This window comes from Thalassophryne amazonica, chromosome 9 (genome assembly GCF_902500255.1).
Source record: "Thalassophryne amazonica chromosome 9, fThaAma1.1, whole genome shotgun sequence".
Taxonomy (NCBI): Eukaryota; Metazoa; Chordata; class Actinopteri; order Batrachoidiformes; family Batrachoididae; genus Thalassophryne; species Thalassophryne amazonica.
Window position 1 is genome coordinate 17,598,926 of NC_047111.1, and position 26,625 is coordinate 17,625,550.

A 26,625-nucleotide genomic window follows, 5' to 3' on the forward strand; every position below is an offset into this window, starting at 1 on the left:
CAGTGTTGTGATTTTGTCTGCAGCTCCTGCTGAAGATAAAGACCTGAAGGTCGCTGGTGAGTGTTTTTGATTTCATGCATGCAGACGTGGAAATAAAGAACATTAATGTGACATCAGCACTGCTCTGATTGGTCCACAGAAACACCAGCCAAGGCCCCGACCAATCAATCGCCTGATGCAGCAGGTCGAGATCCAACATTTTTATATTTACATCCATTTTTAATTTGATCTGCACTAAAAAAAATAAAAAACAATCATGATTCCATGTCCTCTGCAGTTCTCATGAACTTCTGCCCAACCGGCTGGGTCCGTTACGGATCTCGCTGCTTCCTGTTTGTCAACAGAAACTTGAACTGGTACAGTGCCAAGGTACGACCACTGTCACGTGACCTCAATGTGCACGTTAAGTCTGTCAGAATGAGCATCCACGCCTGCAGGCCGTAACCATGGTGATGACTGGGACAGAAATAATTGATTTTGATAATCTAATATGGCAGAAAAAACATTTTATTTCTTTATAAATCTAATATGTCTGTCATATATACTGTAATAATGAACACTTTTTAAACACAATTTAAAACTATTTTGTAAGCAGAAAACACTTCTGAACTGATTTACAAGACATCTTATGGAGATGTTAGCATGCCTACTAGTGGTACAGGAACGTCACTGTGAAAGATGTTGAACTGAAACAAGTTGAGCAAACTTTGGTTCAGTTAAACAGCCGCGCATGAAGTAAAAACTCACAGTGATAGCGTCGGGTTTCGCATCCTTTCATTGTGCACATTATCGCTAAGGTACCATGAGCAAGCCATGCCCCCGAAACACCCACCAAGCTACAAACGCCATCAGTGTGTTTCCCTCTTTTGTAGCCGTTGTGATTGTTGGTTCAGACCGACAGAAAAGGGTTTAAAGAGCTGCAAACTGAAAGAAACCTGGATCTAAAGTGAACACAATAAGACCAGTAAAAGCAACATGTCCAAGATCTACTTTTAATCTTAATCTGTGAAAAGAAATTCCAGAAAGTGTGTGAACAGAGACGTTTTCCAAAATGTGACATGTTGTTGTGTTGCATCTTCTGTCCTCTGTCCTCTAGGACCACTGCCATATCATGGGAGGCTACCTGGCTTCAGTGCAGAACTTCCAGGAGTACACCTTCCTGCAGCAGGTGGCGCTGAGTTACTCGGGGAACACAGCCTGGCTGGGAGGCTTCAACCCACAGGTCTGAACACAAACACAAGGAAACACAGCGCCACCTACAGGCAATTACACTTCACACTGATTCTATGAGGAAACTAAAAGCACTCAGAGAGTGCAAACCTCCGCCAAGGCCATGGGGTCACTGACGCCATAACATCTACACGCCGTGGAATCATGGAACCTAAAAAAGTCTAACAATGATGAAAAGTTTCATCTGCTGTGACTGGATAGCATGTATCCTTAGCGCTTGGCATCACAGTTTATTGCAACTTGCACCTTTCCCAGAAGCTACTGTCATCTGAGCACTGATATTGATATTGAATGTGCTTATAGACAAAAACAAATGAGACAAAATTCAATTTATTATTCAGCTAAACTGCAAATATATGAATTTTTTAACATTTATGAAACACTTCTCTAAACAAGGCCATAGGGTCACTGACCCTAAAGAGATTCCCTCCTTGGCACAGTGATCTATTTCTTTTTGTCTCTTTCTCTAAAATTGTATATAATAATCATTAGATTATTAATATATAAACAAAAATAAATTTAAGAAATATTACAATTTGAAAACAAATGCACCTGAATGTGATGACAGCTGCAACTGCTTAATGCTAACTTTTAACATTGAAAATGCCATAGACATGCTAACGCATTACCATTGGGATCCGAATCGGGATCCGGATCACCACTAAAATTTAATCACTTGTTCCTCCTGTCATTTCCAACCGCTCCACAAAATTTCAACAAAAAGAAATTTAAGAAATATTACAATTTGAAAACAAATGCACCCGAACATGATGACAGCTGCAACTGCTTAATGCTAACTTTTAACATTGAAAATGCCATAGACATGCTAACGCATTAGCATCGGGACCCGGATCATGATCCAGATCATCACTAAAATTTAATCACTTGTTCCTCTTGTCATTTCCAACCACTCCACAAAATTTCAACAAAAATAAATTTAAGAAATATTACAATTTGAAAACAAATTCACCCGAACGTGATGACAGCTGCAACTGCTTAATGCTAACTTTTAACATTGAAAATGCCATAGACATGCTAACGCGTTAGCATCGTGATCCGGATCGTGATCCGGATCACCACTAAAATTGAATCACTTGTTCCTCTTGTCATTTCCAACCACTCCACAAAATTTCATCAAAATCCGTTCAAAATGTTTTGAGTTATCCTGCTGACAGACAGACAGACAGACAAACAAACGCGACCAAAAACATAACCTTCTTGGCGGAGGTAAAACAAGCAGAGGGGCTCATGCAATGCCAGAGGTCTGTGACCTTCATTTAGGGTCTCTCCAAATCCACTTTGCTCTTTGGAGGACCATATCATTATAAAGAGTAACGCCGCATCGACCGCCGCTGCCTATTGGCGCTCACGAGCCGTGGGGTCGCCATCTTGGACCGATCATCCGGCTCGCTCCACTCAGTGCTGTTCAACAGGCGCAGCACATTTAATCCATTAAAACTCTCTGAATACTAAACTGATTTTCACGCAGGTTTTTTTTTCTGCAAACATCATACACATAGCTATGATACAGAACAAATGGTTCATTGTATTTTAATATTCATAGAGGGATAACAGTAATAGAATATTTGGATATAGTCTAGACCAGTGGTACCCAAAGAAAACCTGCACCCTCTCAGACCTTTCTGGAATATTTTGGGTACCACTGGCCTAGACTGTAGACAGGTGTTTTGCAAATACTATAAACACACACATTATTCATATATACAGTGAGGAAATAAGTATTTGACCACCCTGCGATTTGCAGGTTCTCCCACTTAGAATCATGGAGGGGTCTGAAATTTTCATCTTAGGTGCATGTCCACTGTGAGAGACATAATCTTAAAAAAAATAAAAATACGGAATCACAATGTATGATTTTTTTAATAATTTATTTGTATGTTACTGCTGCAAATAAGTATTTGAACACCTGTGAAATCAATGTTAATATTTGATACAGTAGCCTTGTTTGCATTTACAGGGTCCAACATTTCTGTAGTTTTTCACCAGGTTTTCCACACACTGCAGCAGGGATTTTGGTCCACTCCTCCATACAGATCTTCTCTAGATCTTCAGGTTTGGAGTTTCAGCTCCCTCCAAAGATTTTCTATTGAGTTCAGAGCTGGAGACTGGCCAGGGCCACTCCAGGACCTTGAAATGCTCTTACAGAGCCCCTCCTTAGTGCCCTGGCTGTGTGTTGGGGTCATTGTCATGCTGGAAGACCCCGCCATGACCCATCTTCAATGCTCTTACTGAGGGAAGGAGGTGTTTGCCAAAATCTCACAATACATGACCCCATCCATCCTCCCTTCAATGTGGTGCAGTCATCCTGTCCCCTGTGCAGAAGAGCACCCCCAGAGTATGATGTTTCCACCCCCATGCTTCACGGTTGGGATGGTTTTCTTGGGGTTGTTCTCATCCTCTAAACATGGTAAGTGGAGTTGATTCCAAAAAGCTCTATTCTGGTCTCATCTGACCACATGACCTTCTCCCATGCCTCCTCTGGATCATCCAGATGATCACTGGTGAACTTCATCGGGCCTGGACATGTGTTGGCTTGAGCAGGGGGACCTTGTTGCCATGCAGGATTTTAAACTATGACAGCATCATGTGTTACTAATGTAATCTTTGTGACTGTGGTCCCAGCTCTCTTCAGGTCATTGACCAGGTCCTCCTGTGTAGTTCTGAGCTTTCTCAGAATCATCCTTACCCCACAAAATGAGATCTTACATGGAATCCCAGACCGAGAGAGACTGACAGTCATCTTGTGTTTCTTCCACTTTCTAATAAATAATCATAACAGTTGTCTTCTACCAAGCTGCTTGCCTGTTGTCCTGTAGTCAATCCTAACCTTGTGCAGGTCTACAGTTTTGTCCCTGGTGTCCTTAGACAGCTCTTTGGTCTTGGCTATGGTGGACATGTTGGAGTGTGATTGATTGAGTGTGTGAACAGGTGTCTTTTATACAGGTATCAAGTTCAAAACAGGTGCAATTAATACAGGTAAAGAGTGCAGAATAAGAGGGCTTCTTTAAAAAAAATTAACAGGTTTGTGTGAGACAGAATTATTGCTGGTTGGCAGGTCTTTTAATACTTATTTGCAGCAGTAACATACAAATAAATTATTAAAAAAAATCATACATTGTGATTTCCGGGATTTTTTTTTTTTTTTTTTAGATTATGTCTCTCACAGTGGACATGAAAATTTCAGACCCCTCCATGATTTCTAAGTGGGAGAACTTGAAGAAGATTGTGGCAGTAACTGTTTTAGTAATTTGAAGAGACAATATATGATTAGGCTATATATAAATATTTACATCAAATACTGACTAATGAATACATTATATTTCTATATAAAACATAGCAATAGATAGAAGTTATATATCAGAGAAAATGAAAATATATAAATCAGAGTATCTGTCTATCTATATATACACAAATTATTAGAGAAAATGAATATATATAAATCATGTATAGTGTAGCAATATCATTCATACATACATATATATAATAGATAGGTTATATATCAGATATTGTTATATAGTTATATACGAGGGCTGTCCATAAAGTATAGGTCCTTTTTATTTTTTTCAAAAACTATATGGATTTCATTCATATGTTTTTACGTCAGACATGCTTGAACCCTCGTGTGCATGCGTGAGTTTTTCCACGCCTGTCGGTGACGTCATTTGCCTGTGAGCACTCCTTGTGGGAGGAGTCGTCCAGCCCCTCGTCGGAATTCCTTTGTCTGAGAAGTTGTTGAGAGACTGGCGCTTTGTTTGATCAAAATTTTTTCTAAACCTGTGAGACACATCGAAGTGGACACAGTTCAAAAAATTAAGCTGGTTTTCGGTTGATGAGAGATTTTGAGGTGATACTGTCGCTTTAAGGACTTCCCACGGTGTGAGACGTTGCGCAGCGCTCTCAGGCGCCGTCGTCAGCCTGTTCAAGCTGAAAACCTCCACATTTCAGGCTCTATTGATCCAGGACGTCGTGAGAGAACAGAGAAGTTTCAGAAGAAGTCGTTTTCAGCATTTTATCCGGATATTCCACTGTTAAAGGAGATTTTTTTAATGAAAGACGTGCGGGTGGATTGCAGCGTCGGCTCGCAGCTGCCGTGACGCTCCGCCACAGGAAAAACACCTCTGTTGGAAGACTTAAGGACAAGTTGGAACATGTCCAGCTGTTAAACAATTTCTCATATACTCACTCCACTGAAAGCCATCAAAAGCCGCCTGGATTTTACAAATGGTTATCAACACGGAGGTGTTTTTCCTGTGCCGCCGCACCGCTGACCCGTCCGCACGTCTTTCATTAAAAAAATCTCCTTTAACGGTGGACTATCCAGATAAAATGCTGAAACTGACTTCTTCTGAAACTTCTCTGTTCTCTCACGACGTCCTGGATCAATAGAGCCTGAAATGTGGAGGTTTTCAGCTTGAAACAGGCTGACGACGGCGCCTGGGAGCGCTGCGCGACGTCCTGCTGCGTGGGAAGTCCTTAAAGCGACAGAATCACCTCAAAATCTCTCATCAGCCGCTAAAATTTTCACCGAAAACCAGCTTAATTTTTCGAACCGTGTCCACTTCGATGTGCCTCACAGGTTTAGAAAAAATTTTGATCAAACAAAGCGCCAGTCTCTCAGCAACTTCTCAGACAAAGGAATTCCGACGAGGGGCTGGACGACTCCTCCCACAAGGAGTGCTCACAGGCGAATAACGTCACCGACAGGCGTGGAAAAACTCACGCATGCGCACGAGGGTTCAAGCATGTCTGACGTAAAAAAATATGAATGAAATCCATATAGTTTTTGAAAAAAATAAAAAGGACCTATACTTTATTGACAGACCTCGTATAAGAGAAAATGAATACATAAATCATATATAGAGTATCAATAACATTCATATATATATATATATATATATATATATATATATATATATAGTAGATAAACGTTATATATCAGAGAAAATCACTACACACACACACACACACACACACACACACACACATATACAGATTATTAGAGAAATTGAAAATATATATAAATCATATATAGTGTAGCAATATCATTCATACATACATATATAATAGATAAGTTATACATCAGATATTGTTATATAGTTATATATCAGAGAAAATGAATACATAAATCATATATGGAGTATCAATAACATTCATACACACACACACACACACACATATATATATATGGAGTATCGATATAGTCAGTATTTCAGAAAATGATAATATATATAAATCACATTCATATCAGGTCAGAGAGAGAAAGAGAGAGTTCCAAGGCTGTACAAAGCAGAAAGAGAATAAAATGCAAATGTAAATTGCCAAATTAACACAAGAACATGCCGTCCCGCCATAAACCATATTTACACATGTACAAACTTGCTTGTGAAACTTTTCCAGCTAAAAGCTCTGAGAGAGGACTATTCTGCAGAGCTTCTTCCTCGTTCTTTCTGCAGGTCAAGAGAGGTGAGTTTGTTAATGTGGTGCAGAAAAACCTCCTCCGTTCCGATCTCCTCCTGGACCGTGTGTGTGTGTGTGTGTGTGTGTGTGTGTGTGTGTGTGTGTGTGTGTGTGTGTGTGTGTGTGTGTGTGTGTGTGTTGAGAGAGAGAGAGAGAGAGAGAGAGAGAGAGAGAGAGAGAGAGAGAGAGACTGTTGTCACCTTTGGAGCTGTTTTGTTGAAGCTTCACCCTCTGCAGCTCTCAGCACCTTATACATTATATTTCTATAGCACTTCACACAGTGCTAAAAGACACTTTACAGAACAGAAAAACAAAGCAACTTTAATATAGAGAGATTTAAAAAAAAAAAACTAGACAAGATCATAAAATCAAACCTTCACTGAGGCTTGTGATGGAATCACTACAATGACCAGTCCAAGATGGTGGCCACATTTCTTGCGCCTTAACAACCAATGTGGCGTCTGCTCTTTATTATGTCTGTGTTCTGAGACGCCCTACATGAGTTTGAGTAGTCGAGACCACACGACTCAAAAACTGAAGATGTGAATCAAAGGAGGATTCCATGATCCCTTTTCTCTCTCTCTTTCAGAGCAAGTGGATGTGGCTCGACCGTTTAGATTTTGATGCCACCGGCACCTGGTTTACTCTGTCCTCTCCCACCGGCTGTGCCTGCACCTACCTGTCCGCCAACTGTAAGTTCATTTTGTCCACGCAACGGGAGTTAATGTTAAGAGTTTTTAGAGTTGATATTCAGTAGCCGGACTAGACGTCAAGATCAGACTGAACTCGGACACAAACAGTGATCATAATGGAATCTGGGAGTGGTTTGTGAATGTTGACAGTGAATGTGTTGGAGTCACCAACGGTCACAGGAGGGGTTTCGTCTTAAAGACCACTCTGAACATCACCCAGACGAGTCTGGGTATTTGGCTTGTTGGAAATTTTGGTCTGTGAGGATGGTAAGGGCAGACAAGTAGGCGTTTGTCTGAAGAATCTGTGAGCAGGTGACACAGAATCTGTGGTCTAGTGACCCTCAGCCTGCTTTTAGAGGAGTCAAAGCACTGTGCCGGTCGCATCCCCTTCCATGTGTCTCACACACACACACCCACGTTCTCACATCCAGGCTCATCTTTTTTGGCTTGAGCTGGACCGAGCTTTGTCAAGTAGATTTGAAAAACAGGTCTGAACACTATCCGGCTTGAAAGCACCAAATCTGGTTCGAGCCGGATTGCCGACCCCAGTCTGAACGGAGGAGTGAATGTGCGGAGTCAAACAACAATGCAGAGTGCAGCTGTTACATCTGGAACTAGAGGGTCCTCAGTCCAAATCCTTGTTAGACTGGAAAAATCCCCAAGGACACTCGGACAAGATCCTTAATCCACAGTTTGCTTCCATTGAGTTTGTTGCCCAGCAACACGATGACAACAGTGTGGCTGTGTGAATGTGAGGCATCGTTGTAAAGTGTTCAGATGGAAAAGTGTGGTATAAATTCAGCCCATTTATCAGTTTAAATATTCTGACCTTTGTGTTTTGTTTTTCAGCTAAAGGCGGTAACACCAACTGCGCTTCCTCTCGTCCCTTCTTCTGCTCCAAGGACCCGTTCACCTGCTAACGTCTCCGACCGGCAGCAGCGTCGACACGTTGCGATTCGTCTGAGTAAAGATCAGTTTCTCGCTGTCCACTGTGAAAATGACTCTGTCACCTTTATCATCAAATACAAACCTGCTTCTTTTTCTCGCACCAGCTTCAAGTCATGTGACTTCCACCTGCCGATTATTTGAGAAAAATCATCTTTGGCTTCTTTTCTGCTGTGAAGTTTATTGAGTCAAATCTTTGGAGAATCTTTTTGATGATAAAAACAAAATCTTTGAAAGTGTTTGTGATTGTTAACGGTGTGAAATAAAGTTCTAAGAGGACAAAAGTGAAAAATAATTATAAAAAAAATTACAAAACAAAACACGAGAAGACTGAATCATTCTGGAAAGCCGGATGTCGATTTCAATTTGTCATAAAAGCTGCAAAATTTACTGTTTATTTTCTGGTAAAATTGTAAAATCACAGCTAATGTTATTACTGATGATGGTTTCTGGACAATTCTACAGCAAACACAGTGAGTTTTATTCCATGAGACTTTACAGGTGGTGAAAGGAGGAAGTCCACACACAACGTCAAAAGTTCATGTTGCCTTTGATGAAAACTGGGAAGTCAGAAGTTCTGACTTAAAACAAGGAACAATACATCTAATATGTCCCTCCATTTTCTAACCCACTTATTCCAGTTAAGGGGGTCATGGGCGGGGGGGTATCTCAGCAGGGTTCAGCTTGGACAGGATGAAAGTCCACTGGAGGGCCACATGGACCTCTTGCATGTCTTTAGAAGTTGGCGGGAACACGGGGAGAACATGCAAACTCCTTCTGGTTGTGAGGAAACAGTGTGAACCACCAAGACTCAGTGCTGCCCTCATCTGGTCTGGTGGTGATAAAACAGTGTCCACAGTGAGTCGCTGTAACAAAGTAAAAAACGATGTAACTGCCACTGATGTTGGTTTTAATGAGGGACACGTGTGTGAGCTTCGTCTTCTTTGTCCAGCAGATATCCAGCAAAACTTTGATGTGAGATTTGTCGAGTTCTTCGGTGGTCTGTGTTTATTGTTTGTGTCCGTTTCCATTTCACGTCGTCGTTTTGGGCACTTTCGGTCACTTTTGAAGGTCTTCTGCATTTGTTGGCCTTTTTGTTGATGATGCCAAGACTAATGTCGGTCATCACAGTGGATCCAGTACAGAGCCACATGTTGATTTGGCAGAAGTTTTATACCGGCTGCCCTTCCTGAAGCAAAACCAGACACACAGAAGTAACAAAACAAATTTTAGTTTATAACTAAAGATTGAGATATACAGAAAGAAAAAGAAAAACGCGAGCAGGTAGGTGAATGGGTAAGGAGATGGTCTGGGTTTGAATCCCACTTGTGTTAGTCATCTCTGTCCTTGATCAAGACACTTCATTTACACTGTCTCAGTCCACTCAGCTGTAAACGGGTACCATCTTCTGCTGGGGAAGTAACCTAGGTCAAGCTGGTGTCCCCTCCAGGGGGAGTCATAGACTCTCGTTTTCTTGACCTGATGGAATCCAGAGATGGAATCCAACTGGCCTCAGGCCCGACATAGGACCGACTGACTCCTACTTCTTACCAAGTAAATGTAGATCAAAAAATTACATTTGTTGTCTGAATTTTTGGATTTAAAAAAAAAAACTTCCTTGAATTTCTTCAGTTAAAAAAAAATTCTGTTAGATTTGTTCATCTGATCAAATTATTAAAGCTCCAGCACAGCCATTGGCTGAAAAGTCAACATGGCTGTTGACAAGTTCCAAAGAAGCTGATTGTTGATTGATGATTGTTTCTTTGAGCTTTGTGGGGGGCGTTTCACTCTGGTTGGGTCATGCCTTGTTCTGGATCTTTCTGCACTTATCAGTGGGAGTATTTAAACACCACTGGTTACACTGGTTTTTCGCCTGATCGTTGTGCCCTGTGCCATCGCTTCTAGCTCTGTACCTTGTTCATTCTAAGTCCTGCTTCCACGTTGTGTTTTGACCACCTGCCTGTTTTATTGACCACACATTGCCTGATGTTTTGGATCTGTTTGCTTCTCTTGGACTGCCTCTCTGTGTACCGAACCCAGCTGAGCCTTTCAGTAAACGCCTCCTTGAACCAGAGCTACATTATCGAGTCCTGCATTTGTCTCCAGCCTTCTTTGTCTGACAGCCCTGACAGAACGATCAGGCCAACAATGGAGTCAGCGGACTCGAACCCATTCCAGTTGGCAGTTCATCACCATAGCTGCCAGCTGGCAGAACAAGAGGATCGCATCACTGCTTTAAGCGCCGGAATCTCTGACCTGGCCAACAGACAGGACGCCTTCATGTCCTCAGTGAGCACACAGATCGACCAGCTTATTACCACCCTGACACATCAGGCTCCGTCCGCCTCGGCTTCCACCAGCCAGCCACTTCCAGGACCGAGTGCTGCCCCGCCGGTACCTACAGCTGCCCCTGTTGTGTGTAACCAGCTGTCTCGACCTGAGCATTTCTCCGGAGAACCCGGAGACGTCAAGCCCTTTCTTACCCAATGCGACCTACATTTCGAGTTAATGTCAGCAATATTTCTGTCCGACAGGACAAAGATAGCATTCATCATAACTCACCTCACCGGCCGGGCAGCGGCGTGGGCCTCGGCAGAGTGGAGCAGGTAGTCTCCGGCGTGTGGATCACTCCAGGCGTTCAAGACCGCGCTCCTCCAGGCCTTCCAGCATACGTCACCGGGCCATGAGGCAGCCCGTTCCCTGATGCGTCTTCGGCAGGGAAACAGACGTGTCGCAGACTACGCCATTGATTTCTGTATTCTAGCAGCGAAGAGTGAGTAGAACCCAGCCGCACTCCATGACGTTTTCTTCCAAGGCCTTTCGACGCAGATCCAGGATCAGCTGATAGCGGTCGATCTCCAGGAACAACTGGACGAGCTAATCACACTAGCCATCCGCACTGATTACTGGCTGGCCGACTGGCCCCGACGAGACGTGCATGCCTCGTCCCAGCACTCGGAAACTTTGTCCGCTCATCACGCCGGGTCCTCCTCCTCCGGCTCCAACTCGTCTCATGCAGCTTCAGAAGAACCCATGCAGCTGGGACGTACCCAGCTGACCACTGAGGAGCGGCAGTGCCGGAGACACCACCACGGCTTGTGTTTCTATTGTGGTCAGGCGGATCATGTGGTCACTGAGTGCCAAGCCAGGGGTGCCCCGCGTGGTCACAACGGGTACGACGGGTGAGTCAAAATTCTATTACTTCTGTTACTCCTCAAAACGTGATCACGGCCAGCTTAATTTCTGATCATTCATCATGCTTTGTTCCGGTATTTATTGATTCAGGTTCAGACGCTAATTTAGTGCAATCTTCCCTCGCCAGGTCTTTACACCTTAAGCTGTACCGTCTCTCACGTCCGCTACTAATGCATGCCGTTGATGGTCATGTGCTTGGTCACATCACCCACCGCACTCAGTCTGTTCAGTTGATCATAGCCGGTACTCACTCGGAAAGATAAGCTTTCATGTATTTGATAAAATGACTCACTCCGCCATTTTGGGGCATCCCTGGTTAAAAAAACATTGTCCACAAATAAACTGGTCTGACGGACGAATCATTTCCTAGGGCTCCACCTGTGCGGGGCGCTGTGTCGTGACGTCCGCGAGGATCACTAGTTCCCTTAATGTCATGTTTCGGACGCGGTCGGAGCACCGACCCAGCGTTTGAAAGGACCCAGCATAAAATAAGCAGAGCACGGTTCAAAAGGTAACAGAATTTAATAAACATAACAGTGGGTGAAGTGCTAAACAACTAAAAAGTCAGCGGTCTGGTGAGGTGGAAACACGGCGCGCTCTCAACAGCGCAAACGGTCCGGAGCCACAGCAGTTCGGACCCAGGGACCCCGCCGACACCCCCCAGGTGGCCGCGACAAACCAAGTCTGTGAAGAAAGAAAACATGGAGGTGAGTCCAACTCCACACAGAGAGACACAACTCAAAGGTGCACGCAATCAGCAAACACTTCCTGGCTTAAATCTATACATCAGCTTCTTACCCTGCAGGCACGAAACAACTCAGTTCAAATCTCCACTGCAGCAGAAGCTGATTAGACAATTAGCATAACATGACAGCTCACTAACACAAGGTGTGAGGGACACCAAATCCACTGTCATTACTTCATAAAAGTCACCAAAACCAAATTACCTCAGGAAGTGTGCTGAAGAGCGTGAGACCTCACCCAATCCTCCTTCACAGACTGTGGTGTCAAACGTTACCCGTTCCCACCCGACCTTGGTCACACATCTCAGTGGACTTCCAGGATCTTTGAAGCAGGACAGCCAAGAGGTCCAGCACCAGAGGGTATTTCTTGTAGATCTTAGAGGAGAACCCATTCATCCCAGCCAGGTGCACTTTTAGCACGAGCTCTTTGGACAAATTCTCTAATTTCTCTGATCCGGAAACAGGACGTGTCAAATGGGACGCCCAGTTCAGTCGGCTGCTGGATGCCCTCCATGTTAGGGATTGGTGTAATTCTCAGGGGGTCAGAGTGTACCTGCCCTAGGTGGGACTCCAGCTCCTGTTGGTGTACATCTAGGGTTCCACTTTTTGGCTCTGTGAAGAGTTTCTTGGCAAAAGCATAGGGGTTCTTATAGAACCCCTATGCTTCTTATAAAGGCATAGGGGTTCTTATAGAATGCCTCTTGTCTGTCTCTTCTGTTTCCACTGGTTTTCAGCTCGAGAAAGAATGAGAATCTGCTTTTTGATGTCATCAAGCAGATTTTGAATGCCTGCCCGTTCATGCGCTGGTGCTTCTTTGAACTGGCATTTCAAGGATCTCTGTCTTCTCTGTAGGAGGTGTTGTGAAGGTGTCGTAGCACGGACCCACAACAGGGGGCGCAAATGAATGGACAATGAGTAAGCCAAAAAGTAACAATTTAATGTTGTGACAATACACAACTAAATTCACAGAATTTGCACAGTCAATTAACACCAGGTGACGTGTGGGCAGGCTCGAAGATAGAAGACCCCCGACGAGAGAGAAGCCGCGTCCCACACGGCTTCCACCAACAATGGTCTGAAGAACACCGGAGCTGCCATGTCCCGAGTCCCCAGGTGGCCTCTGTCTTCGGCTGTCGACCCTGGTACTGCTGGCAGAAAGCAGAGATAAGATGTATGAGTGTGAGTCCGCACACTCAGTAATCCACAGCCCAAACACAGTTAGGAGGGAGCACCTCCACCTCCAATCACACACACTCGTGCAGCTCCTGGTCAACCACTTATCTGGGTTGGGGTGTGAGGCGAAGCTGTCGCTGTCACACCAAACGCCAATCCTCCAGATAAGGCAACACTCCAGGAAAACGGCTGCAATAGAAGTTCAGGTTATTACACACAAAGTGTTAGTCAGCAGAGAAATTACCTTTCCAATGGTAGTCGATTTCTCGGCGAGGAGGTGGAGTTGCAGTCCGGCCTTTATGGTGATGATGATGAGTGACAGCTGGTGCGATGAGTGACAGCTGTCACTTCTTCTGGGTCTGGCGCCCTCTCATGCTTGGAGCCCGCACTCCAAGCAGGGCGCCCTCTGGTGGTGGTGGGCCAGCAGTACCTCCTCTTCAGCGGCCCACATAACAGGACCCCCCCCTCAACGGGCGCCTCCTGGCGCCCGACCTGGCTTGTCCGGGTGTCTTTTGTAGAAATCGGCCAGGAGGGCCAGGTCCAAGATGAAGCTCCTCTTCACCCAGGAGCGTTCTTCAGGTCCATATCCCTCCCAGTCCACCAGATATTGGAACCCCCGGCCCTTACGACGGACGTCCAGGAGCCTGCGGACTGTCCAAGCAGGCTCCCCGTCGATTAGCCGGGCAGGAGGCGGCGTAGGTCCAGGTGCACAGAGGGGCGAGGTGTGGTGTGGCTTGATACGGGACACGTGGAATACAGGGTGGATCCGCAGTGAAGCTGGGAGTTGGAGCTTCACTGCGGCCGGGTTGATGATTTTGAGGATTGTAAATGGTCCAATGTATCTGTCTTTCAACTTTGGGGAGTCCACACAGAGAGGGATGTCCTTTGTCTGAAGCCACACCTCCTGCCCGGGCTGGTATGTGGGGGCCGGGGAACGCCGGCGGTCCGCATGGGTCTTGACCCTCGCCCGGGCCTTCAACAGGGCAGAGCGGGCGCTCCGCCACACCCGGCGGCACCTCCTGAGGTGGGCCTGGACCGAGGGCACACCGACCTCTCCCTCCACCAGCGGGAACAATGGGGGCTGGTACCCCAAACATGCCTCAAAAGGGGAGAGGCCGGTAGCAGACGAAACTTGGCTGTTATGGGCATACTCGATCCAGGCCAGATGGTGACTCCAGGCCGCTGGGTGTGCGGAGGTGATGCATCGAAGGGCCTGCTCCAGCTCCTGGTTGACCCGCTCTGCCTGGCCGTTTGTCTGGGGGTGGTACCCGGACGAGAGACTCACGGTGGCCCCCAGCTCCTTACAGAAACTCTTCCACACCTGCGAAGAGAACTGGGGACCACGATCTGAAACGATGTCCGATGGTATCCCATGCAGCCGCATGACGTGGTGGACCAGGAGGTCTGCCGTCTCCTGGGCCGTCGGGAGCTTCGGGAGGGCCACGAAGTGGGCCGCCTTGGAGAACCGGTCCACTATCGTGAGAATTACGGTGTTGCCCTGGGACGGCGGGAGGCCCGTGATGAAGTCCAGGCCGATGTGAGACCAGGGGCGATGAGGCACCGGCAGGGGTTGGAGGAGTCCCGAAGTCCTCCGATGGTCTGCCTTGCCCCTGGCGCAGATGGTACAGGCCTGGACGTAGTCCCGGACGTCGGTTTCCAGGGACGCCTACCAGAAGCGCTGCTGGACTACTGCCACGGTCCTACGCACTCCGGGATGACAGGACAGCTTGGACCCGTGACAGAAGTCCAATACGGCAGCTCTTGCCTCTGGTGGGACGTACAGTCTGTTCTTGGGGCCGGTCCCCGGGTCCGGGCTCCTTGCCAGGGCCTCCCGGACGGTCTTCTCCACGTCCCAGGTGAGGGTGGCCACGACAGTGGACTCGGGGATGATGGTCTCGGTGGGGTTCGACAGCCCCGCTTTGGCTTCTTCTTCGTGCACCCGGGACAATGCATCTGATTTTTGGTTCTTGGTCCCGGGGCGGTACGTGATCCGGAAGTCAAAGCGCCCGAAGAACAGAGACCAGCGGGCTTGCCTGGGGTTCAGCCGCTTGGCGGTCCGGATGTACTCCAGGTTCCGATGGTCCGTGAAAACCGTGAAGGGCAACGATGCCCCTTCCAGCAGGTGTCTCCACTCTTCAAGAGCCTCCTTCACCGCGAGGAGCTCCCGATTGCCGACATCATAGTTCCGTTCAGCTGGGGTCAACCTGCGAGAAAAATAGGCACAAGGATGGAGAACCTTATCAGCCTCCACGCTCTGGGACAGCACGGCTCCTATCCCTGAGTCAGAGGCGTCCACTTCTACTATATACTGGCGATCAGGATCAGGCTGCACCAGAAGTGGTGCAGTCGAGAACCGGCGTTTCAACTCCTGGAACGCGGCTTCGCACCGATCCGACCAGGCGAAGGGGACCTTGGTGGAGGTCAGGGCAGTCAGGGGGCTAACTACCTGACTGTAACCTTTAATGAACCTCCTGTAGAAATTTGCAAAGCCGAGGAACTGCTGTAGTTTCCTGCGGCTTGTTGGTTGGGGCCAATCTCTCACCGCCGCAACCTTGGCCGGATCAGGGGCGACGCAGTTGGAGGAGATGATGAACCCCAGGAAGGACAAAGAAGTGCGGTGGAACTCGCACTTCTCACCCTTCACAAACAGCCGGTTCTCCAACAACCGCTGTAGGACCTGACGTACATGCTGGACATGGGTCTCAGGGTCCGGGGAAAAGATGAGTATATTGTCCAGATATACGAAGACGACCCGATGCAGGAAGTCCCGCAAGACGTCATTTACCAAAGCTTGGAACGTCGCGGGGGCGTTAGTGAGGCCGAACAGCATGACCGGGTACTCAAAGTGACCTAATGGGGTGTTAAATGCCATCTTCCATTCGTCTCCCTTCCGGATCCGAGCCAGGTGGTACGCGTTTCTAAGATCCAATTTAGTGAAAATTTGGGCTCCATGCAGGGGCGTGAACACTGAATCCAACAGAGGTAACGGGTATCGGTTGCGAACCGTGATCTCGTTCAGCCCTCTGTAATCAATGCATGGACGGAGTCCGCCGTCCTTTTTGCCCACAAAAAAGAAACCAGCACCCATCGGGGAGGTGGAGTTCTGGATCAGCCCGGCAGCTAAAGAGTCCCGGATGTAGGTCTCCATTGATTCCGGACGTGAGAGGTTGTACAGCCTGCTGGACGGGTACTCAGCGCCCGGGACCAAATCAATGGCACAGTCGTACGGTCGGTGCGGGGGAAGAGTGAGCGCCAGATCTTTGCTGAAAACGTCAGCAAGATCGTGGTACTCCTTTGGCACCGCCGATAGATTGGGGGGGACTTTAACCTCCTCATTAGCCGTCGTGCCGGGAGGAACCGAGGATCCTAAACACTCCCGGTGGCAGGTTTCGCTCCACTGCGTCACAACCCCAGACGGTCAATCTATCCGGGGATTGTGCTTCACCATCCATGGAAATCCCAAAATCACTCGGGAGGTAGAAGGTGTTACATGGAACACGATCTCCTCCCTGTGATTTCCAGACACAACCAAGGTCACTGGCTGTGTCTGATGTGTAATTAATGGAAGCAGGGTGCCATCTAGTGCTTGCACCTGCAATGGTGCCGGCAGAGCCACCAGGGGGAGCCCTACTTCCTTTGCCCATCCGCTATCCAGCAGATTCCCTTCCGACCCCGTGTCTACCAGTGCTGGGGCGTGAAGGGTTAAATCCCCACAAAGGATCGTTACTGGGATTCGTGCAGATTTGCGGGGTTTCCCCGCGTGCGTGTTATGACCCACCCTTAGCCCAGTTTCTAAGGACGGGCGTTGTAGTTTGACCGTTTTGGGGCAGTCCTTCTGCATATGCTCACAAGAGCTGCAGACAAAACATTCCCCGCGGGCCAGCCTCCTTTGTCTGACGTTTGTTTTTATTTTGGCCCTGCTCGTGTCCATAGCCTCCTCAGCAGGGGGAGCTGTAGCCACACGGAGCTCTCTGGCAGTGAAGCGTGGGGACGACGTCACCCTTTCGGAACCGGAAGGGGGAGGGACGGCTCGTGCCCGGTCACGCCCCCCGGCCTGCTCCCGACTATGCTCATTCAAACGGTTGTCTAAGCGTATAACCAAATTGATAAGCCCGTCAAAATCCCGCGGTTCCTCCTTAGCCAGCAGGTGCTCCTTCAGGACCAGAGACAGTCCATTTACGAAGGCGGCGCGGAGCGCAACGTTATTCCAGCCGGACCTCGCTGCCGCGATGCGGAACTCAACTGCATACTCGGCTGCGCTGCGGCGCCCCTGTCTCATTGACAGCAGCACGCTCGAAGCGGTCTCGCCTCTGTTGGGATGGTCAAAAACTTGTTTGAACTCCTGTATAAACTCAGCATAAGACGTTAGGAGCCGTGAATTCTGCTCCCAAAGCGCCGTAGCCCAGGCGCGTGCCTCTCCTCGAAGCAGACTAATAACATAAGCCACCCGGCTGGCGTCTGACTCGTACATGACAGGACGCTGTGAAAAGACGAGCGAACACTGCATGAGGAAATCTGCGCACGTCTCAACACAGCCTCCGTACAGTTCCGGAGGGCTTATGTATGCTTCAGAGGACGGTGGGGGGGGGTCGTTGAACGACCAGTGGAACGTCTGTTACAGGCCCAGGACCAGCCAGAGGAGTGGCTGCAGCAGCGCCCTGATCGCGCGCTTCCACCCTGGCAGTGAGAGCCTCCACCCTCCGGTTAAGGAGAACATTCTGCTCGGCCACTAAATCCAGCCGAGCTGTGAAGGCGGTTAAGATTTGCTGCAGCTCACTCAACACGCCTCCCGCTGACACCTGCGCTCCTGGTTCTTCCATTGGCCGTTCAAACTCGGGTTGACGCCCCTCGGAGTCCATGACGATTGGCCGAGAAATCCTGTTGTGAAGGTGTCGTAGCACAGACCCACAACAGGGGGCGCAAATGAACGGACAATGAGTAAGCCAAAAAGTAACAATTTAATGTTGTGACAATACACAACTAAATTCACAGAATTTGCACAGTCAATTAACACCAGGTGACGTGTGGGCAGGCTCGAAGATAGAAGACCCCCGACGAGAGAGAAGCCGCGTCCCACACGGCTTCCACCACCAACGGTCTGAAGAACACTGGAGCCGCCAAGTCCCGAGTCCCCAGGTGGCCTCTGTCTTCGGCTGTCAACCCTGGTACTGCTGGCAGAAAGCAGAGATAAGATGTATGAGTGTGAGTCCGCACACTCAGTAATCCACAGCCCAAACACAGTTAGGAGGGAGCACCTCCACCTCCAAACACACACTCGTGCAGCTCCTGGTCAACCACTTATCTGGGTTGGGGTGTGAGGCGAAGCCGTCGCTGTCACACCAAACGCCAATCCTCCAGATAAGGCAACACTCCAGGAAAATGGCTGCAATAGAAGTTCAGGTTATTACACACAAAGTGTTAGTCAGCAGAGAAATTACCTTTCCAATGGTAGTCGAGGAGGTAGAGTTGCAGTCCGGCCTTTATGGTGATGATGATGAGTGACAGAGGAGTGTTGTTGCTAGAACTTGGTCAAGTTTAGACCAGGTTGCTTGTTGGTTGCCTTTAGGCCAGTGGATTCTGACTTTACTCTGGATGGTTCCTGGGTGTTGATGTTCATTGGCGAGGAGTTCCTGAGCACTGTGGTTTAAGTCCAAGCTCTCCCATTATTTGACTTATTGGCTCCCGGGAGGGGCTTGCGTTGCCTGTGCTTGTTGCACTACCTAGACTGGTGGATATGGATTCCCTGCAAAGTGTTGAACTTCTTGCTGCAGCAGCATGTTGTAGCCTGTGGTGAGTTTGAGTCATCAACAGTTGGTTCAGTCTGTTGGGTGATATCTTCTCCCTCTCCACTACAGTCACCCTGAGGGCATGGCTCAGTGCTTGTACCCGAAGTCAAATGTTATTGGCATGGGAGACTAACCCATGTCCAAGGTGGTTGTCGTCTTTCTGAATGGTCATTCCTTAGAATTGGAAGTACACTGTCTTTCCAGGAAGTCACCTTACTTTCCAGGGAATCTTGGTGTTTGAATATTGGTTCTCTCTTTGCAATTTGTCACAATTCAATTTGTTCACAATCTGTCATTGCTTTTTGGCACTTGGTTACTGACTGATAACTGGGAAACAAATAGGCATAAAATTGGAACCTCCATCCAATTTTGGTGGTGTAGGTAAATACATAACAGAAAAATAAGAGTGATTGAAGCACTTTTGTTTGAGATATAATGCAAAATGTAAACCAAATGGGCTTTTCAATGATAAAAATGTCCACAAAATCCACAATCCGGATCAGATCTGGATCAAGCTTTGTCAGGTGACAGTGAGTGCCATTCTGCACCTCACTTTCAAATATGAGAGTGATTGGAGCACGTTTGATAAAGATATAATGTAAAATATACATTAACTTAAATGGCCACAAAATCTATAATCTGGATCAGGCTTTTTTTTTTTTTTTTTTTACTTGTTTATGCCCAGATATGTTTTTAGAAGTGGAAAAAGTTGCATTAGTATCTTGTTCTGCCTTCTATAAGACGGTTTTTAAATGTTTTTAATATTCCCTGGCTTTCATTTAATTATTTCATGTGCTTTTAGTGCCATCTAACGGACACTTCAGGTCATTGCAGCTAATAGTCGTAATTTGAAAGAAACTTTATTACATTATATAGATGTTTACTGATCCCTTGGGAAGACTCTCTCAGGGAAATTGAGGTTCCAGCAGCATTGTATAGCAGCACACAGGGTAAGAAGCACACAGACCTTCAAAAGTGAAAGTAAAAAGAAAAGCATTTTGCAATATAAATGCCAGACATACTGCTCGCTACTGGTTTACTGGCTACATCCTCTCCTTCCCGTCCTCTGTCTTCCTGTTGCTCCTCCTCCCCCTGAGTGAGGAGTTCTACAGTTTGATGGAGTTTTTCAGTCTGTTGGTCCTGCACTTGGGAAGGAGCAGTCTGTGGCTGGTTGCTGATGACTGTGCGGAAGCTGACTGGCATCGCCCATAATGTCCAGCAGTTTGTCCAATGGTTTCTTCTCTGCCACCGTCACCAGAGAGTCCAGTTTCATGCCAACCACAGAGCCAGCCCACCTGATCAGTTTGTCCAGCCTGGATGTGTCCTTCTTGGATGTGCTGACCTCCAGCACACCACAGTGTAAAAGAGGACGCTGGCTACTGCGGACTGGTAGAACATCCGCAGAAGTTTCCTGCAGATGTTAAACAGCTGCAGTCTGCTCTGTCCTTTCCTGTACAGGTGGTCATTTCAAATGGCAACTTTCTGGCTTTAAGAAACTTTATAAGAAATCAGGAAAAAAAATTGTGGCAGTCAGTAACGGTTACTTTTTTAGACCAAGGAGAGGGAAAAAAATATGGAATCACTCAATTCTGAGGAAAAAATTATGGAATCATGAAAAACAAAAGAACGCTCCAATACATCACTAATATTTTGTTGCACCACCTCTGGCTTTTATAACAGCTTGCAGTCTCTGAGGCATAGACTTAATGAGTGACAAACAGTACTCTTCATCAATCTGGCTCCAACTTTCTCTGATTGCTGTTGCCAGATCAGCTTTGCAGGTTGGAGCCTTGTCATGGACCATTTTCTTCAACTTCCACCAAAGATTTTCAATTGGATTAAGATCCGGACTATTTGCAGGCCATGACATTGACCCTATGTGTCTTTTTGCAAGGAATGTTTTCACAGTTTTTGCTCTATGGCAAGATGCATTATCATCTTGAAAAATGATTTCATCATCCCCAAACATCCTTTCAATTGATCGGATAAGAAAAGTGTCCAAAATATCAACGTAAACTTGTGCATTTATTGATGATGTAATGACAGCCATCTCCCCAGTGCCTTTACCTGACATGCAGCCCCATATCATCAATGACTGTGGAAATTTACATGTTCTCTTCAGGCAGTCATCTTTATAAATCTCATTGGAACGGCACCAAACAAAAGTTCCAGTATCATCACCTTGCCCAATGCAGATTCAAGATTCATCACTGAATATGACTTTCATCCAGTCATCCACAGTCCACGATTGCTTTTCCTTAGCCCATTGTAACCTTGTGTTTTTCTGTTTAGGTGTTAATGATGGCTTTCGTTTAGCTTTTCTGTATGTAAATCCCATTTCCTTTAGGCAGTTTCTTACAGTTCGGTCACAGACGTTGACTTCAGTTTCCTCCCATTCGTTCCTCATTTGTTTTGTTGTGCATTTTTGATTTTTGAGACATATTGCTTTAAGTTTTCTGTCTTGATGCTTTGATGTCTTCCTTGGTCTACCAGTATGTTTGCCTTTAACAACCTTCCCATGTTGTTTGTATTTGGTCCAGAGTTTAGACACAGCTGACTGTGAACAACCAACATCTTTTGCAACATTGCGTGATGATTTACCCTCTTTTAAGAGTTTGATAATCCTCTCCTTTGTTTCAATTGACATCTCTTGTGTTGGAGCCATGATTCATGTCAGTCCATTTGGTGCAACAGCTCTCCAAGGTGTGATCACTCCTTTTTAGATGCAGACTAACGAGCAGCTCTGATTTGATGCAGGTGTTAGTTTTGGGGATGAAAATTTACAGGGTGATTCCATAATTTATTCCTCAGAATTGAGTGAGTCCATATTTTTTTTCCCTCTGCTTGGTCTAAAAAAGTAACCATTACTGACTGCCACAATTAAAGCCAGAAAGTTGCCATTTGAAATGACTTTAGTTTTGTGTCATGTCTGTGATCTGCTTTTTTTCTACAAAATTAAACAACTGAATGAACATCCTCCGAGGCCGGTGATTCCATAATTATTGCCAGGGGTTGTATAATACATTGTCAAAACTATATTCAAATCCAATTACATTTGTTCTGCAAATGTGATTGGTTAATCGTGTGAGATTTCAGACCATAAAATATCGAGTAGATGGTGGAAAAATATTCGACCGTTTCACATTTGATGTATTACTCAGTGCCCTGAATGCATTGCTGTTCAGGTGTCAATAATGGCGCTGCCAGCTGAGAGCGAGATTTGGCATGAAGATGCTGTTGCTATGGTAAGCTTCACCGACCAAATTACTTACAGAAAAATAAAACGTGCAAACAATGGAATTGGATTAGAATGGGAGTAAGCCTGCTGTGTCTGATGATTTGCTGACGTTAATGCTATACAATGCTGCTGGAACCTCAGTTTCCCTGAGGGAGTCTTCCCAAGGGATGAATAAAGTTCTGTCTAATCTAATCTCTTCATAACCATATTCACAAACTTCTCTTCAGCTACAGACACACTGATTGACAGAAATGACACCAGGTTAACTCGGCGCTAACTACTGCTGATCTCCAAGAATTTATTTCACCATTAAATTCTGTTCTTTACTGGTCCTTTCGCTTTTTTTTTTTTTACCCATTTTTAATTTCAGTTCAAATTGGGGGGGGTTTTCACGCTGATTTGCAGCAAACACACACACACACACACACATATGTGGGAAGTGGGTTTTGGAATTGTCCAAACAAGGTCAAATTTGCAAAAGGTCAATCATTGAGGTCAAGGTCAACATTTCAAGTGTTTCTCTCTGATTTGCACTAAGTGTGGCACACGTGTAAATGGGTTCTGGAATTGTCCAAGCAAAATCAAATGTACCACAGCAAAATCAGTGGGGTCAAGCCACTGGGGTCAAAGATCAAGATTTAAAGTGGGGTTTTTTTTTGTCCTCATGGGTCCGTTTCCTGACACACACACACACACACACACACACAGAGGTGGATTCCAGAATTGCTCTGTCATGATCGCCAAGAGGTCAATCATTTGGGTGAAGGTCAAGGTCACCAGGATCACAGGTACTTTTACATCTAATGTTTTGATGCACTGGTGTTTAATGCAGCGCACCATTAAATAAATGATGTCATCAGTGTGTGAGTCAGCATGCCGCTGTGCACATTTGACTCACACAAGGAAACTCTCGAGTTCAACTGTTGACCTGATGCACTCAGTAAAAGTCACCACCAGTCTCACAGGAACCAACGTTTCCACCAAAACACACTGTGTGTGTGTGTGTGTGTGTGTGTGTGTGTGTGTGTGTGTGTGTGTGTGTGTGTGTGTGTGTGTGTGTGTGTGTGTGTGTGTGTGTGTGTGTGTGTGTGTGTGTGTGTGTGTCTGCAGCACTTTAATTGACTGCAGCAACATCAGATGTTAATATTTCGACATATTTGATTGTGAATGACATTGCACAATTCAAACATTTCTCCTGATGCTGTATCTTCTTCACAGAGCCATAGAAGAGCAATGACTCATTGCTGGTCATTGAAAAGGTTCATCTCAGAACAGGAAGTGCATGTCGTGAAGTTGCACAGAGGAAACCAGAGGGTGACATGACATCCTGCTCTGGTAGATGGATTTTTCAGGCTGCAGTGGAGGACGGCGAGTGACTCTTCTGGTCAGGCTGGAATAAAAGAGGTCATTACACTGCTGAGGAGCCAGAGGCAGAAACAGCTGAGTCCAGATAAAATGATGACAAGCTTTCTGCAGGGAGCTGAGCAGGAAACAGCGGCGGAATCAGAGCATGGCCTGGCACTGCATTTTTACATCATACATGTCCACAAAGCTCTCCGGGATAACTCCCAGAATGTATTTGTCTGATATTACCCCAATACGTCATCCTGCAAGGTGGATTTTCTGAGGATATTGTACCATAATAATTGTAGAGTATGCATGTGTGTATGCATGTGTGTATGTGCGAATTTACATGTGTTTGTGTGTATGCATGTATACATGCATGTATGTATGCATGCGTGTATGTGTGTATGTATGCGTGTATGTGTGTATGCATGTGTGTATGTGTGTATGTATGTGTGTATGTGTGTATGCATGTGTGCATGTATGTGTGTATGTGTGTATGTATGTGTGTATGTGTGTATGCATGTGTGTATGTGTGTATGCATGTGTGTATGTGCGAATTTACATGTGTTTGTGTGTATGCATGTATACATGCGTGTATGTATGCATGCGTGTATGCATGCGTGTATGTGTGTATGTATGCGTGTATGTGTGTATGTATGTGTGTATGTGTGTATGCATGTGTGTATGTGTGTATGCATGTGTGCATGTATGTGTGTATGCATGCATGTATGTATGAGTGTATGTGTGTATGTATGTGTGCATGTATGCGTGTATGTATGTGTGTATGCATGCGTGTATGCATGTGTGTATGTATGCGTGTATATGTGTATGCATGTGTGTATGCATGCATGTATGTGTGTAAGCATGTGTGTATGCATGCATGTATGTGTGCATGCGTGTATGCATGCGTGTATGTGTGTATGCATGCGAGTATGTGTGTATGCAGTGTGTATGCATGCGTGTGTGTAAGCATGTGTGTATGCATGCATGTATGTGTGCATGAGTGTATGCATGTGTGTATGTATGTGTGAATGCATGCATGTATGTATGAGTGTATGCGTGTATGTGTGTAAGCATGTGTGTATGCATGCATGTATGTGTGCATGCATGTATGCATGCATGTATGTGTGTATGCAGTGTGTATGCATGCGTGTATGTGTGTATGCAGTGTGTATGCATGCGTGTATGTGTGTATGCATGCGGGTATGTGTGTATGCATGTGTGTATGCATGTGTCTATGCATGCGTGTATGTGTGTATGCATGTGAGTATTTGTGTATGCAGTATGTATGCATGCGTGTATGTGTGTGTGCATGCGTGTATGTGTGTGTGTATACATGTATGTGTGTATGCATGTGTGTATGCATGGGTATATGTATACGTGTATGCATGTGTGCATGCATGTGTGCATGCGTGTATGTGTTTATGCATGCGAGTATGTGTGTATGCAGTGTGTATGCATGCATGTATGCATGCGTGTGTGTATGCATGCGTACATTTGTGTATGTATGTGTGAATGCGTGTATGTGTGTATGCATGCAAGTATGTGTGTATGCATGCGTGTATGTGTGTATGCATGCGTGTATGTGTATATGTACAGTGAGGAAAATAAGTATTTGAACACCCTGCGATTTTGCAAGTTCTTCCACTTATAAATCATGGAGGGGTCTGAAATTTTCATCTTAGGTGCATGTCCACTGTAAGAGACATAATCTAAAAGAAAAAAATCCAGAAATCACGATGTATGATTTTTTTAATAATTTATTTGTATGTTACTGCTGCAAATAAGTATTTGAACACCTGTGAAAATCAATGTTAATATTTGGTACAGTAGCCTTTGTTTGTAATTACAGAGGTCAAACATTTCCTGTAGTTTTTCACCAGGTTTTCACACACTGCAGCAGGGATTTTGGTCCACTCCTCCATATAGATGTTCTCCAAATCTTTCAGGTTTGGAGTTTCAGCTCCCTCCAAAGATTTTCTATTGAGTTCAGAGCTGGAGACTGGCCAGGCCACTCCAGGACCTTGAAATGCTTCTTACGGAGCCCCTCCTTAGTTGCCCTGGCTGTGTGTTTGGGGTCATTGTCATGCTGGAAGACCCAGCCATGACCCATCTTCAATGCTCTTACTGAGGGAAGGAGGTTGTTTGCCAAAATCTCGCAATACATGACCCCATCCATCCTCCCTTCAATGTGGTGCAGTCATCCTGTCCCCTGTGCAGAAGAGCACCCCCAGAGTATGATGTTTCCACCCCCATGCTTCACGGTTGGGATGGTTTTCTTGGGCTTGTTCTCATCCTCTAAACATGGTAAGTGGAGTTGATTCCAAAAAGCTCTATTCTGGTCTCATCTGACCAAATGACCTTCTCCCATACTTCCTCTGGATCATCCAGATGGTCACTGGTGAACTTCAAACGGTGCTGGACATGTGCTGGCTTGAGCAGGGGGACCTTGCTGCCATGCAGGATTTTAAACCATGACAGCATCATGTGTTACTAATGTAATCTTTGTGACTGTGGTCCCAGCTCTCTTCAGGTCATTGACCAGGTCCTCCTGTGTAGTTCTGAGCTTTCTGAGAATCATCCTTACCCCACAAAGTGAGATCTTGCATGAAATCCCAGAACGAGGGAGATTAACAGTCAGCTTGTGTTTCTTTCACTTTCTAATAAATAATCATAACAGTTGTTGTCTTCTACCAAGCTGCTTGCCTGTTGTCCTGTAGTCCATCCCAGTCTTGTGCAGGTCTACAGTTTTGTCCCTGGTGTCCTTAGACAGCTCTTTGGTCTTGGCTATGGTGGAC

General features: G+C 46.0%; 1 protein-coding gene across 1 annotated transcript in view; it reads left to right on the forward strand.

The window, feature by feature from the left end:
- The window catches only part of LOC117516833 (ladderlectin-like), a 32,728-nt gene extending 24,087 nt beyond the window's left edge, over positions 1 to 8,641 (forward strand). The window contains exons 6-11 of the mRNA XM_034177700.1: positions 24 to 56; positions 140 to 184; positions 278 to 369; positions 1,097 to 1,222; positions 7,298 to 7,400; positions 8,250 to 8,641. Coding sequence (XP_034033591.1) covers positions 24 to 56; positions 140 to 184; positions 278 to 369; positions 1,097 to 1,222; positions 7,298 to 7,400; positions 8,250 to 8,320 — 470 coding nt within the window. The 3' untranslated portion in view covers positions 8,321 to 8,641. The remainder of the gene's footprint in view (positions 1 to 23; positions 57 to 139; positions 185 to 277; positions 370 to 1,096; positions 1,223 to 7,297; positions 7,401 to 8,249) is intronic.
- The last annotated feature ends 17,984 nt before the right edge of the window (positions 8,642 to 26,625 follow it).